Source organism: Chrysochloris asiatica, unplaced genomic scaffold (assembly GCF_000296735.1).
Source record: "Chrysochloris asiatica unplaced genomic scaffold, ChrAsi1.0 scaffold00089, whole genome shotgun sequence".
NCBI lineage: Eukaryota > Metazoa > Chordata > Mammalia > Afrosoricida > Chrysochloridae > Chrysochloris > Chrysochloris asiatica.
The window spans coordinates 7,946,309-7,958,048 of NW_006408607.1; the positions used below are offsets into that span (position 1 = coordinate 7,946,309).

At 39.6% G+C, this 11,740-nt stretch overlaps 1 protein-coding gene across 2 annotated transcripts in view; it reads left to right on the top strand.

Annotated features, from left to right (window-relative positions):
* TBC1D19 (TBC1 domain family, member 19) overlaps positions 1–11,740 on the top strand; it is a 304,338-nt gene that overhangs the window by 56,952 nt on the left and 235,646 nt on the right. The window contains exons 2-3 of one of the 2 annotated variants that reach the window (XM_006866308.1): positions 5,796–5,868; positions 6,774–6,819. The exons of the other annotated variant lie outside the window; for it this stretch is intronic. Coding sequence (XP_006866370.1) covers positions 5,796–5,868; positions 6,774–6,819 — 119 coding nt within the window. The remainder of the gene's footprint in view (positions 1–5,795; positions 5,869–6,773; positions 6,820–11,740) is intronic. 2 annotated transcript variants of the gene reach the window in all.

Here is an 11,740-nt window from a genome sequence, read left to right on the forward strand (position 1 = left end):
TATGGACATCTGCTTTTGCTTTTTGGGCATGTTTAATGTTTGTCTGTGGCCCTAATAATTAATTAAGTCTGTAGTTTGGTAATTTTTTATGTTTTCTGATTGCCTCCAGTAGGGTGTGGTCTTCCCTTTTTAATCTTTTATGTGGCAACCAAACAACTCCAGTCGGGTAGAAAACAAAGCCAAAATCAAAATCAAAGACAAAAATGGGGTTTTCCGATAGTCGAAGGGAGGCTATGTGACCTCCAAGCAACACCAGTTCAGTAGCAAACCAAATCAGAAGCAAAGTAAAAAACAAAAGCGATAATGAGATAATAATGAAGCAAGACAAAAAAAGAACAACCGCATGAAAGTAGGGACAGAAATCAAAAACTAAAACAAAATCAATATAAAACAAAACAAAAAACAAATAAAAAAAAAAAAAAAGAGAGAGAGAGAGTGAAAGAAAGAGAAAAAGAAAGGATTCAGCCCCAGAAAAAATGAGATTAAACAAGGCAATCTCTAGTCACACACACAAAAAGAAAGAGAACAGAGGAAAAGGAAAACAAAAAAGTAATAATAGTGAAAACAAACAACAGCACAGAAAAAGAAAACCCAAAACAACAACAACAAAAAGCCCTTTATCGGTTTTATAAGGAGCAGCTGGTGGGGCCGGTCTACCGACCTTGCAGTTCAAAGCGCTCTGCAGTCTGGTCCCTTAACCCGCAGAGCAAATAGAAAGAAAGAGAGGAAAGCAAAACCATGTATCCTTTATAGGGTTTCTAAGGAGCAACTGGTGGGCCCGAACATCCGACCTTGCAGTTCAAAGGTTTCTTCAGTCTAGTCCCTTAAACTGCCGGGGCACAGCAGGATTGCCTTGTTGCTGTTGGTAAAAATCTCCTCAAGGCGTCTCCCCTTGTGCTGGCTAGTGTAGGCTTGTGCCTTACTGGCAGGGTTTGAGCCTTGGAGGTTAGGCAGTGGGCTAGCCTGTGTTGCTGGGTCAGGGAAGTGCCGGACGTCCCTCCCCTAATGCTCTTGTATAGGGTTTCCGAGGAGCGGTTGGTGGGCGTGGACCCCTGACCCTGTAATTCAGGTGACCTTGTAGTGGCACCCCAGCCCTCAGCGGCACGTTGGGGCTCCTGCTGAACCTTCTAAGATAAAAGATAATAATAAAAATAAAGGAGAGTCCCAAATGTGGTTCCCCAGTGGGTGCTCGCTGCAGGAGGTGGGCTACCTGCCCCCGCGCTCCGCGGTTCAGTTGAGCGTGAGCTGAGCTGTTTGCTGGTGCACGCCCGGCAGGCTGAGGGACGTCGCTCGCTTTCGCACCTCTGGCAGTCCCGGGCAGGAGGGGAGCTGCTCGCCTGTGTGCGCACGGCCTGCGGGCCCTGAGAACACACGGGTCAATTCGGCAGGGCAGAAGTGGCTCAGGCAGGCACAGTCCACGCCTGAGGGACGCTGCTCGATTCAGCGGGAGGCAGGGCGCTCGCTTTCGCGTGTCTGGCAGGCCCACGGTATGCGGCTCGGGCAGGCTGGGAGCTGCTCGCCTGTGTGTGTGCACGCCCGGCGGGCCCCGGGAACACACGGGTCAATTGGGCAGGGCAGAAGTGGCTCAGGCAGGCACAGTCCACGCCTGATGACGTCAGACAGTCGCCCCTTCTCTTTTTCTGCAGACTTTTTTGTTTTTCCTTTTCCTCTCCTAAGCTAACTTCCCTCTGTCCACTGTATGTGCAGAAATCCCCCCTTGGGGTAGGTGTCACCAGTGGCTCTCCCTGTTTGAATCTCCCTGCCACTGGAGGCTCCGCACGAGTTGGTTCCTGCCCCACCCCCTCAAACCCAAAGGACCTGGTGCTGCCGCGGCGCCCTTTTAAAAAGCCTGTAATTCCTTGCACAGTGATTTCTCAAAGAAGCGGGTCTAAGGCTCTGGTGCACTAAGATTTACGCGGGCCGTGAGACTGTGAATTCCTACCTGGGAGTTTTAACTTGCGAGTTTCCCCCCGCCTGATCCCGGAGCCCCTACTCACCTGTACCGCCTGGCCGCCCTCACAGAGATCGTTTTGTTGCCTTTTTGTAGCTTTGTCTGGGAGATTTTTTCTCTTGCTTTTATCCAGATCTTTCTTTACTGTCCCCATCTGCCTAGTTTTTTTTACTTTACCCACATTTTCTTGTCAGTGTGGCATTGCCTTGAAGGGAAACCTTATTCATTTTCAAGAATTCATAAGTACTAGACTTTTCCAATCTCTTTCAACTTGACTATAGTGTCCTGATGTAGCACTTTAGGATAAGCACTGGACCACAAGGTCAATTCGGATCAAACGTTGGCAGTTCAAACCCACCAGCCACTCCTCAGAAACCCTACACGGGGTCACTGTGAGTCAGAACAGACTAGATGGCACTTATCAACAATAGGACCCTTGCTTGTAGTACTGCTATTGGATTGGACAACCCCTCCCTCAGTTCTGGCAGCTGTTTTATAATCGGCTTGTCATATATTCTAGTGTATATTTGTTGATTTGCTGGGTCTTTTGTTTTCAGGTTCATCATTCTTTCTCTGTGCTTCTTTCTTACATAGATTCTAATACCATATAGGTCTTGTGGTTTGGGTTTGTACTCCCCTCCTCTTCATCCCCCAGCCCACTAGCACCTCCTCCCAAATGAAAGAAGGAAAAACAACAAACATCTACTTATCTAGTTGATTATGGCTTATAGCAACCCTGTAGGGCAAAGTAAAGTATTCCATAGTGTTTCCAGGGCTGTAAATCTGAATGGAAGCAGACTGGCACATTGCCTTCTGCATAGCAGCTAATGGGTTCAAACCCACCTTTTGGTTATCATCAGAGTGCTTTAACCATGGTGCCACCAGGCCTCCCCAGATGTGTGTCTTTTTGGGTTTGTAGCTGAGAGATGCTGTGGGTTAGGCATGAGGCTGCTAACCACAAGTTCAGACCCACCAGCCACTCAGGGGAGGGAGATGAGATTGCCCGTTCTCATAAAGATTTAGTCTCAGAAACAGTGTGGGAATCAGCTTGATGGTAGTGGACTTAGTTTTGGTTTTGGAGGGAATATTTTATTACCTGATTTTATTGTAAATGCTTCCATGGAACTTTGGATTTACTATCTAGTTGTAGTTGCTGTTTTTATATGGAAATCAGGGAGATGAAAATGTCTCACTGCCACATTGACATCCTCTCAGAAAGGGATCTCACCTGGAAGTCAGAAGGAGTGGAATAGAAGAGCTGATGAATGGTCATCTCAGTGATCACTATTTAAAAATAGAAGAGATGGAGCAAGGTAGTGAGTGGGAGAGCCTATCAGTTTTTATTTCTTAGAGTTGAAATGCTTATGATCTACCCTAAAAAACATGTATTCTTAAGAAATATGCCTCTTGAGTTTGATAGATCTAAGTGATGAAACATCAGTAACTTGAAATTAAGTCAAGCCATCATTAGTAGGAGAATTAATTGTTTTTAGTAAAAATTACAGTGTGGAAAACCAGTAGAAAATGAGAGACAGTAATAAACAATAGTGGATTTGAAAATTTTTGTAATTTTCATAAACATGCCAACACATGCCCATTTGTATTTGTTGTTGTTGTTAAGTGCCATCGAGTCGGTTCCAACCCATAGGACCCTGTACAGGGTTTCCGAGGGTGTAAATCTTTACGGGAGTAGAAACCTCATCTTTCTCCCGCGGAGCGGCTGGTAGTTTTGAACCGCTGACCTTAAGGTTCGCAGCCCGATTCGTAACCACTAGGCTACCAGAGCTCCTTGGACACCCTATAGAGGGTATTTAGGAGCCATCTAAAAACGTAGGCATTGTAAAGATCCATTTATATGGATGCAGTTGGGGGCCTAGGTTTTAGGCTATTGTTGTTGCTAAGTGCTGTTGAGTATCAGCTTCCAACTCACAATGACCCTTTATAAGGTTTCCAAAGAAAGGCTGGTAAGTTAGAGCTGCTGACCTTGTGATTCACAGTCCAGTGTGGTGTCATAAACTACGAGGCTTCAGAATGTTCGTCAAAAAATGGAGTTAAAAGAGAATGGAATTTTTCCACAACCTTGTTGAAGCCCCCTCATACATTAGCGTTGTTCCAACTCTTCGCGACTCTGCACAACAGAAGGAAACACTGCCCAGTCCTGCACCAATCTCACAATTGTTATGTTTGAACCCATTGTGCAGCCACTGTGTCAGTCCACTTGGTATGTTGGATAGAATACTGAGAAAATGGATTGATAAAATCTCAGTATTTTTCCTACTAGATAAATAAAGATGTATTCATAAACTTTAAGTTTTTATATTATGAGTAGACCACAATATACTGGAATTTTGGTATGGTGTTGTAGGATAAACACTGGACTACTAACTGCAAGGTTGGTGGTTCAAACCCATCAGCTACTCCTTAGAAACACTATACAGGGTTGCTATGAGTCAGAACCAACTTGATGGCATTTAACAGTGAAACAACAATGTACTTACTCAGGTCAAATTCAGAAGAACTTGTGATATTGTTGCTGATGTCAGATGGATCTTGGCTGAAAGCAGAGAATACCAAAAGATATTTACTTGTGCTTTATTGACTATGCAAAGGCTTTCCACTGTGTGACTCATAACAAGTTATAGAAAATATTTTGAAGAATGGGTATTCTAGAACATTTGATTGTGTTCATGAGGAACCTGTACATTAGATCAAGAGGTGATGATTTAAAATCAGGAGAGGTGTGCACCAGGTCTGTATTCTGTCACCATACTTATGCAGTCAGTGTGATGAACAAATAATATGAGAAACTGAATTTTATGAAGAATAGCATGACATTAGGATTGGAGGAAGATTCATGAACAACCTGATTCAACCTTGCCTGCTGGAAGCAAAGAGAAATTCTTTAAAATATCAGGTTTGTAAGTGCTTAACTTTTACTGAGGAAGATAAAAAAAATCACAGCCTTCAGTATGGCTTGCACCTAAATGTAAACAAAACCAAACTTCTCACAACTGGACCAATAAATAACATCATGATAAACAGAAAAGATTGAAGTTGTCAAAGATTTCATTTTGTTTGGATCCGTAATCAATATTCATGGAAGCATGAAATCAAATAACATATTGCTTTAGGCAAATTTGCAAAAATCCTCTTTGTTAAAGAACAAAGGTATTAGTTTGAGGACTAAGATGATCCTTGACCAAAGTTAAGGTATTTTTAATAACTTCTTTTGCCTGTGAAAGCTGGATAATGAGTAAGGAAGACCATAGAAGAATAGATGCATTTGAGTAATGGTGTTAGAAAAGAATATTGACAGTACCTTGGACTGCCAGAAGAACAAAGAGATCTGTGTTGGAAGAAGTACAGCCAGAATGCTTCTTGGAAATCAGGATGGACATATTATCAAGAGGGACCAGTCCCTGGAGAGGGACATTAGGCTTGGTAAGGTGGAGGGTCTGAGAAAGAGAGGAAGACCCCCAGTGAGATGGAATGGCAGCAGCAATAGGCCCAACCCTAGCAACGCAGGACCAGGTAATGTTTTGTTCTATTGTGCATAAGGGCGCTATGAGTTGCAACTAACTCAGTGGCACATAACAACAGCAGCAACAATGCACTATTACAGACCCTCTATTTTAAGAGCAGGTGCAAAAGTCTTCTCTCTTATGATCTAGTCTAGATACTTCTTCATTTCTCTGACCTCAAAGGGGATTTTCAAATAATATATGAGATTTGGGGTACTCCTTTTCTTTGTTAATGTTAAGTATCAATCCTCCAAATTTACTTTTTTTTCCTTCCAAACTTACTTTTAACCTGTGTTTTCTTACTTCTTATTTATAAAAATTAGATCAGTCTTCAGAGACCGGAGATAAAACTTGAGTCGCTAAAAGAAGATATTAAGGAATTCTTTAAAATAACAGGTTTGTGAGCGCTTCATATTTTTTTTTCAATTCTTTAAGGCAAAATAAGAAAATACTTTATTTGGATGGATTCTTTTTATCCCCAGCTTTCCAATTACTTGAAAATTGAAAATTGTGACTATGTGTCTGAATATATGTCTGTTTGGGGAGAATGAGAGCTTTGAGACATTTTAATAAAATAATGCAAAATGTCAGGGAAACAATCGGGAATGACTGTTTCCATTAATCAATTTAAAATACATGTTTACCTTCTTAGTCAAAAATTAGTCTGAATATTTTAAATATCGTATAGGCTAAGTATCTTATGTGTTAAGTGTACTACATGTTAAGTGTAATATAATATGTTAACTAACTTGTGATTTTACTTTTCAATTGTGACTTTTTTCCCCCTCTTTGCTTTCAAAGAAAACAAGAGACAATCTCATTTTTTAGAGTGAGAAGAAATCTATAGGTTTCCTTGTAACCTATGCATACATTGATTGTGGAAGAGGAAAGTTTTCTTCCATCTTGGGAAAATGGTATAACAATTTTACTTAAGAAAGACGAAAGACTATTATGTTGAAGACTTTCCTACTTAGTGTTAGCTGAGAGATATGGTAAATAATTCCTTATGAATACTTAAACAGGACTCCTGGTGGCACTGCAGGATCACCACTGGACTGGGAGCCACAAGATCAGCAGTTCAAACCCACCAGCTGCTCCTTGGAAACCCTTTAGAGGGTCGCCATGAGTCATTACAGACTCGACGGCACTTAACAACAACAACACTTATACAGTGTTTGGCAGCTGACAGAGTACTTTGCAAATGAATTTGGTGTCAAACTTTTGTGATATAAATTTAGTTATAATGTGTGTTTATTTTTTAAACTAATGTCTTTGTATATTTTATTGTTTTTAAAAAACAGGCTGGGAGAAGAAACTTCAGAATGCTGTTTATAGTGAACTGAGTGTGTGAGTGTTTCCCACTTATTTTGAGATACTGTTATGATTAATTGTGTTTACATTATAAGAAATTTATTATTGTTATGTATACATATTGTATTACTAGTTTTATTAGTGTTTATATAGTATTTCAAATAAGTAATGCTATTAAAATTTACTACAGTTTTGCTCTGCCTGAGAATCAGTAATGAATAAGTAAGGTTTTTTTGTTTGTTTGTGTTTTTATACCCAAAACTTTTGTATTAGAATTTATTTATCCAGCATCATTAGGGAATGAAGTAATCTCAGAAATTGATATTTCAGATAATTGTAGCTTGCCAATATTCTTTTTATTATTGCCATATTTAGGTATAACTCTCTTCTTGATCTTTATAAACTGTCCATCCTAAATAATTTAACTCTTTTTTTTTCCAAAGTTGATATCATCCTTAAGAACACCAGTGTTTTATTTATGTAGGTTTGACTTCAGGGTTTGTATAGAACTGTTTGCCTTTATAAAGAGTATAGATCCAGATAGTTAACTCTTGGAGTTTCTTCAACATTCAGTTATTCCTCAATTTTTTTATTGCGTACCTACCATGTGCCAGGTGGTGTGTTAGGCACTGGGCACATAGTGTAGACTACAATTCCTGTCCTCATGGAGTTTGTAGTGTAATAGAGTTCGTACGTTTGTTTGTTTGTTTGTTTCCTAGTGTCAATATTTGTGTGTCTGGTTGTCTTGATGTGGCGCTGTAGGAGAAGCACTAGACTGCAAGGTCAATTAGAACTTCAAGATGGCGCATGGTCCAAACTCACCAACCAACAGCTCCTCAGAAACCCTGTACAGGGTCACTAGTGAGTCAGAAATGACTTGACGACACTTGATAACACCAACAAACATGCTCTCTAGTCTTCACAGCCTCTTTTCAAGCTGCCCCTTCTTATCTGCTGTTAACTGATAACTCAGCTTACCAGAACTGTTTCTAAAACAACGACACGCAGATGAATGGGTACTTTTAGACACACATTTTATCATTTTTATTTATTTGTTGCATATCACCACATGTTAAATAATATCAGCTATAAATAATAACGCTATGTAGGGTCACTATGAGTCAGAACTGATTCCACAGCACTTTAACAACAACATCGATTTATTGAGATAACTGTGACCCTACCTTTGGTAGTACTAGTCACTGAAGGCCAAGATACTCATTATGATATATGAGGTTTAAAATTGACAGTATCCTGTAGCGATACCACAGATTGATTAGACTATTATCCGCATGGTGCTGTTCCTTTTTCAGTATTACATAGACAGTTTTTAACTTCAGTGTCTTTGTCTCTGAACTTGATGGAATAAAATCATCTGTTGTGTCTAATTTCAAACACTAGATTCTCATCTCAGGAGTATTTTGTGATCTAATGCATTCATGAAAATGGGTCAGTGAGACAGAGTGTCTTTTTTGTTTGATGGCATGGACCATGTTTTATTGATTGTCATTTCTTTTGTATCCTACACAATAGACTGTAAGTAAATATTTTCTCAAAGAAATTGTTATTTTTGCAAAGGAACCCAATAATACTACTTTCTTTCTCACGTGTATTCCAAGCAAATGGCTAAATTAGATAAAACTCAAAGGCACATAGGAGATTAAAATCACACTTTTACTACTGATTAAAGACTGAAAAGGAACATAGCTTTGTGAGAGAACAATATGAGCCTGTTAAGTAAATGCTAGAATTAAATGGTCAAATAGCGCAGGGTGAGCACATGTTTTCTTAGTTTATGCTTCCCACATCTCCCCTTTGGGGAAGGCAGCAAGACTCCTGGGGTGTAGTAAGTAAAGCTCTGGAGAGAAGCCAAGGATGTTACAGGAATGGAGCTCTTTTCACATGGAAGGGAAGATTCCCTTAACAAATCAAAAGAAGGATGTGGGTCTAGTGTATCCTGTTGGAATTTTCATTGGCAGAAACCTTTAGACGGCTGAGTTAAGGAAGCAAAACAAAGTAGGAATCTTCATTAGGTAATATTTAATAAATGGCACTAGGAAAAACCAAAAAACCAACTCTCCTGCCTAAATGGACATGTAGACACATGAATTATACGGCTTATACCAGAAATAGCTCACTTGCTTAAGTGGGCTCTTCCTCCTTCAGACTGCCTACTTTGTTTAATGATCTCTTCCATTCACTTAAAACTATTGGTTATATATTTATCGTTGTGTTAATAATGATTTGATTTTATATTAATAATTACTTACATTGAATGCTTATTTTGTGCTAGGTACTATGCTAAGTATGTGTATGAATTACCTTATTTAACATAATTGTCATAGTAACCTTATGAAATAAAGTTTATTATTATCAATAATTTACAGAAGAGAAAATTGAGGCTTAGACCACTTAAGTACTTTGCTCAAGATCAGATGGTTAGTAAATGTTGGTGCTAGGGCTAAAATGCCAACTGTCTGATTCCAAAGCCTACATTTATCTGTTTTATTTCTCGATATGTGTTTTGAAGCTAGACTTGTGTTTTTTATTTCTTTTTTGTATCTTCTATGTTATTAAGGAGCCCTGGTAGTGTAGTGGTTACGAGTCAGGCTGCTCATCTCAAGGTCAGCAGTTCAAAACTACCAGGCATTCCTTGGGAGAAAACTGAGGCTTCTGTTCCCATAAAGATTTATAGCCTTGGAAACCCTATTTAGGGTTGCTATGAGTTGGAACTGACTTCACAGCGCACTACCACCACTATGTTGTTGTTAAGTGCTTTTGAGTCTGTTTCTACTCATAGTGACCCTCTATAGGGTGTCCAAGGAGCTCTGGTAGCGTAGTGGTTACGAATCGGGCTGCTAATGTTAAGGTCAGTGGTTCGAAACTACCAGCTACTCCGCGGGAGAAAGATGAGGCTTTATACTCCCGTAAAGCTTTACACCCTTGGAAACCCTGTACAGGGTCGCTATGGGTCGGAACCGACTCGACGGCACTTAACAACAACATAGGGTGTCCAAGGAGTGACTGGTGAGTTTCAATTGCCGAGAAATTCAGTGCTTATCCTCCAGCACTACCCCAGGACTTCATATCTTCCATGGTGGTGGTGGTAGCTGTGTGCCACTAAGTCAGTTCTGACATATAATGAGCCTTTATAGGGTTTCCAAGGCTGTAAATATTTATGGAAGAATAAAGCTTCACCTTTCTTCTGTGGAGCGCCTGGTAGATTCAAACTGCTGACTTTCCTGGTAGCAGCCCAGCTCGTAATCCAGTATGCTACCAGAGCTTCTTCTGTATTTTATATAGCATCAAATAAATAGTATTCAGTTAGCAAATACTTAGTGAGCTACTTCCCACTGTTCGCACATTGTAAACATTTGGCAATTTGACGAAACTCAGTGTATTTATTAATCCTAAATTGACTATAAATATTTAACCAAGATTATCTTTACATACAAAATGAAAAAGACCATGTACTAGTCTTTATTGTACTTTGTATAGAACAATTTATAAAAAATTAGATGGCCTAAACTTTTCCTTTAAGGAACATGAGTTAAAGAGGTAAATAAATATTTTTAAAAATCTTAACCTGTATGTACATATTATAAAAACATATACCATAGTCTAGTTATTAACATATCCAAGTATCTAGCATACTTTAAACATGTATGAGTGTTGAACAGTTGTAGAAGGATTTTAAATGGGAAAAAATTTTTATATATATATAACTATATATAGTATGTTGTTGTTGTTGTTGTTGTTGTTGTTGTTGTTAAGTGCCGTAGAGTTGATTCTGACCCATAGCGACCCTGTATCGGGTTTCCAAGGAGCAGCTGGTGAGCTTGAACCACTGACTTTGCAGTTCAAATGACTTTGCAGTCTGATGCATTATCCCACAGCGCCATACCAGGACTCCATGTATAGTATATATTTCTTTCAGAGTTTTTTGTATGTCATTTCATTGCCTTTTGACCTTCATGCTTTCTGCTGAGAAATCAGAGTTTAGTCTCACCAGTCCTACTTTTAGGTAACTTTTGATTTTTTTTCTGAGGATTCTTTCTTTGTCTTAGGTTTTAAAGTTTAATTATGATATATCTTGGTGATTTTCCTTTGGGTTTGTTCAGCTTCTTACATGCTTACCTTGTCTTTTTTTTTTTTTTTTAATGTTTTATTGTGAATTATGTGATAGTTTATATGGGAGAACATTAGTTTTACATTCATTCTATCGTATATTATTTCACTGCTATGGTTACAATCCCCTCCATGCATCATCAACCAACCAAAGGGTATACACTACAAGCTTGCTCCCCAGTCATCAGTACACAGCCCTTCTCCATCCCTGGGTCTAAAGTCCCCGGATGCTCCATCTCTCTATGTCATCATCTCTGCCTCCATCTCTGGCGTCAATGCTTCTCTGAGTAGGGTTCACTCTCCGCTTTTCTCCCTTGATGGTCCCAGGGACCTCTGCTCCTAGACTGCAAAGTTAATCACTCCCTTCCTTGCAACAAAATGTCTACCTTTACATTTTCAACGCTCACAATCAGTTCTGATAACAATTATTCATTATTTTACCACAAGAGACTTATCCTCATTTCCTTTCATCAGCCCCACCTAGCCAGACTGGATATTACTCATCGAAGATTCTACCTTCTTCCATTCCCTCTAGATCTAGGTTCCCTCTTGAAAGCTTGTAAGTCAGTTACTTCTTGCCTTTGTAGCCCTTCCCCGCCCCACTTTGGGTAGCCAATGTCCAAGTTGCCCATACCTGTCTACTCTGTGTACAAAGTGGGTGGGAATGATCTTCACTGTAAAGAATTTATTCCCTCTTTTGAGCTACTGCATACATAGGTGTAGGTCAAGTTCATCAAATTGCATCAGATTACTCTTTTTTTCCTCTTCTTTCTTCTTCTAGTTGAGCTCTGATCATCCAGTCATTGAAGCCAGGTCAAGTGGGTATTAT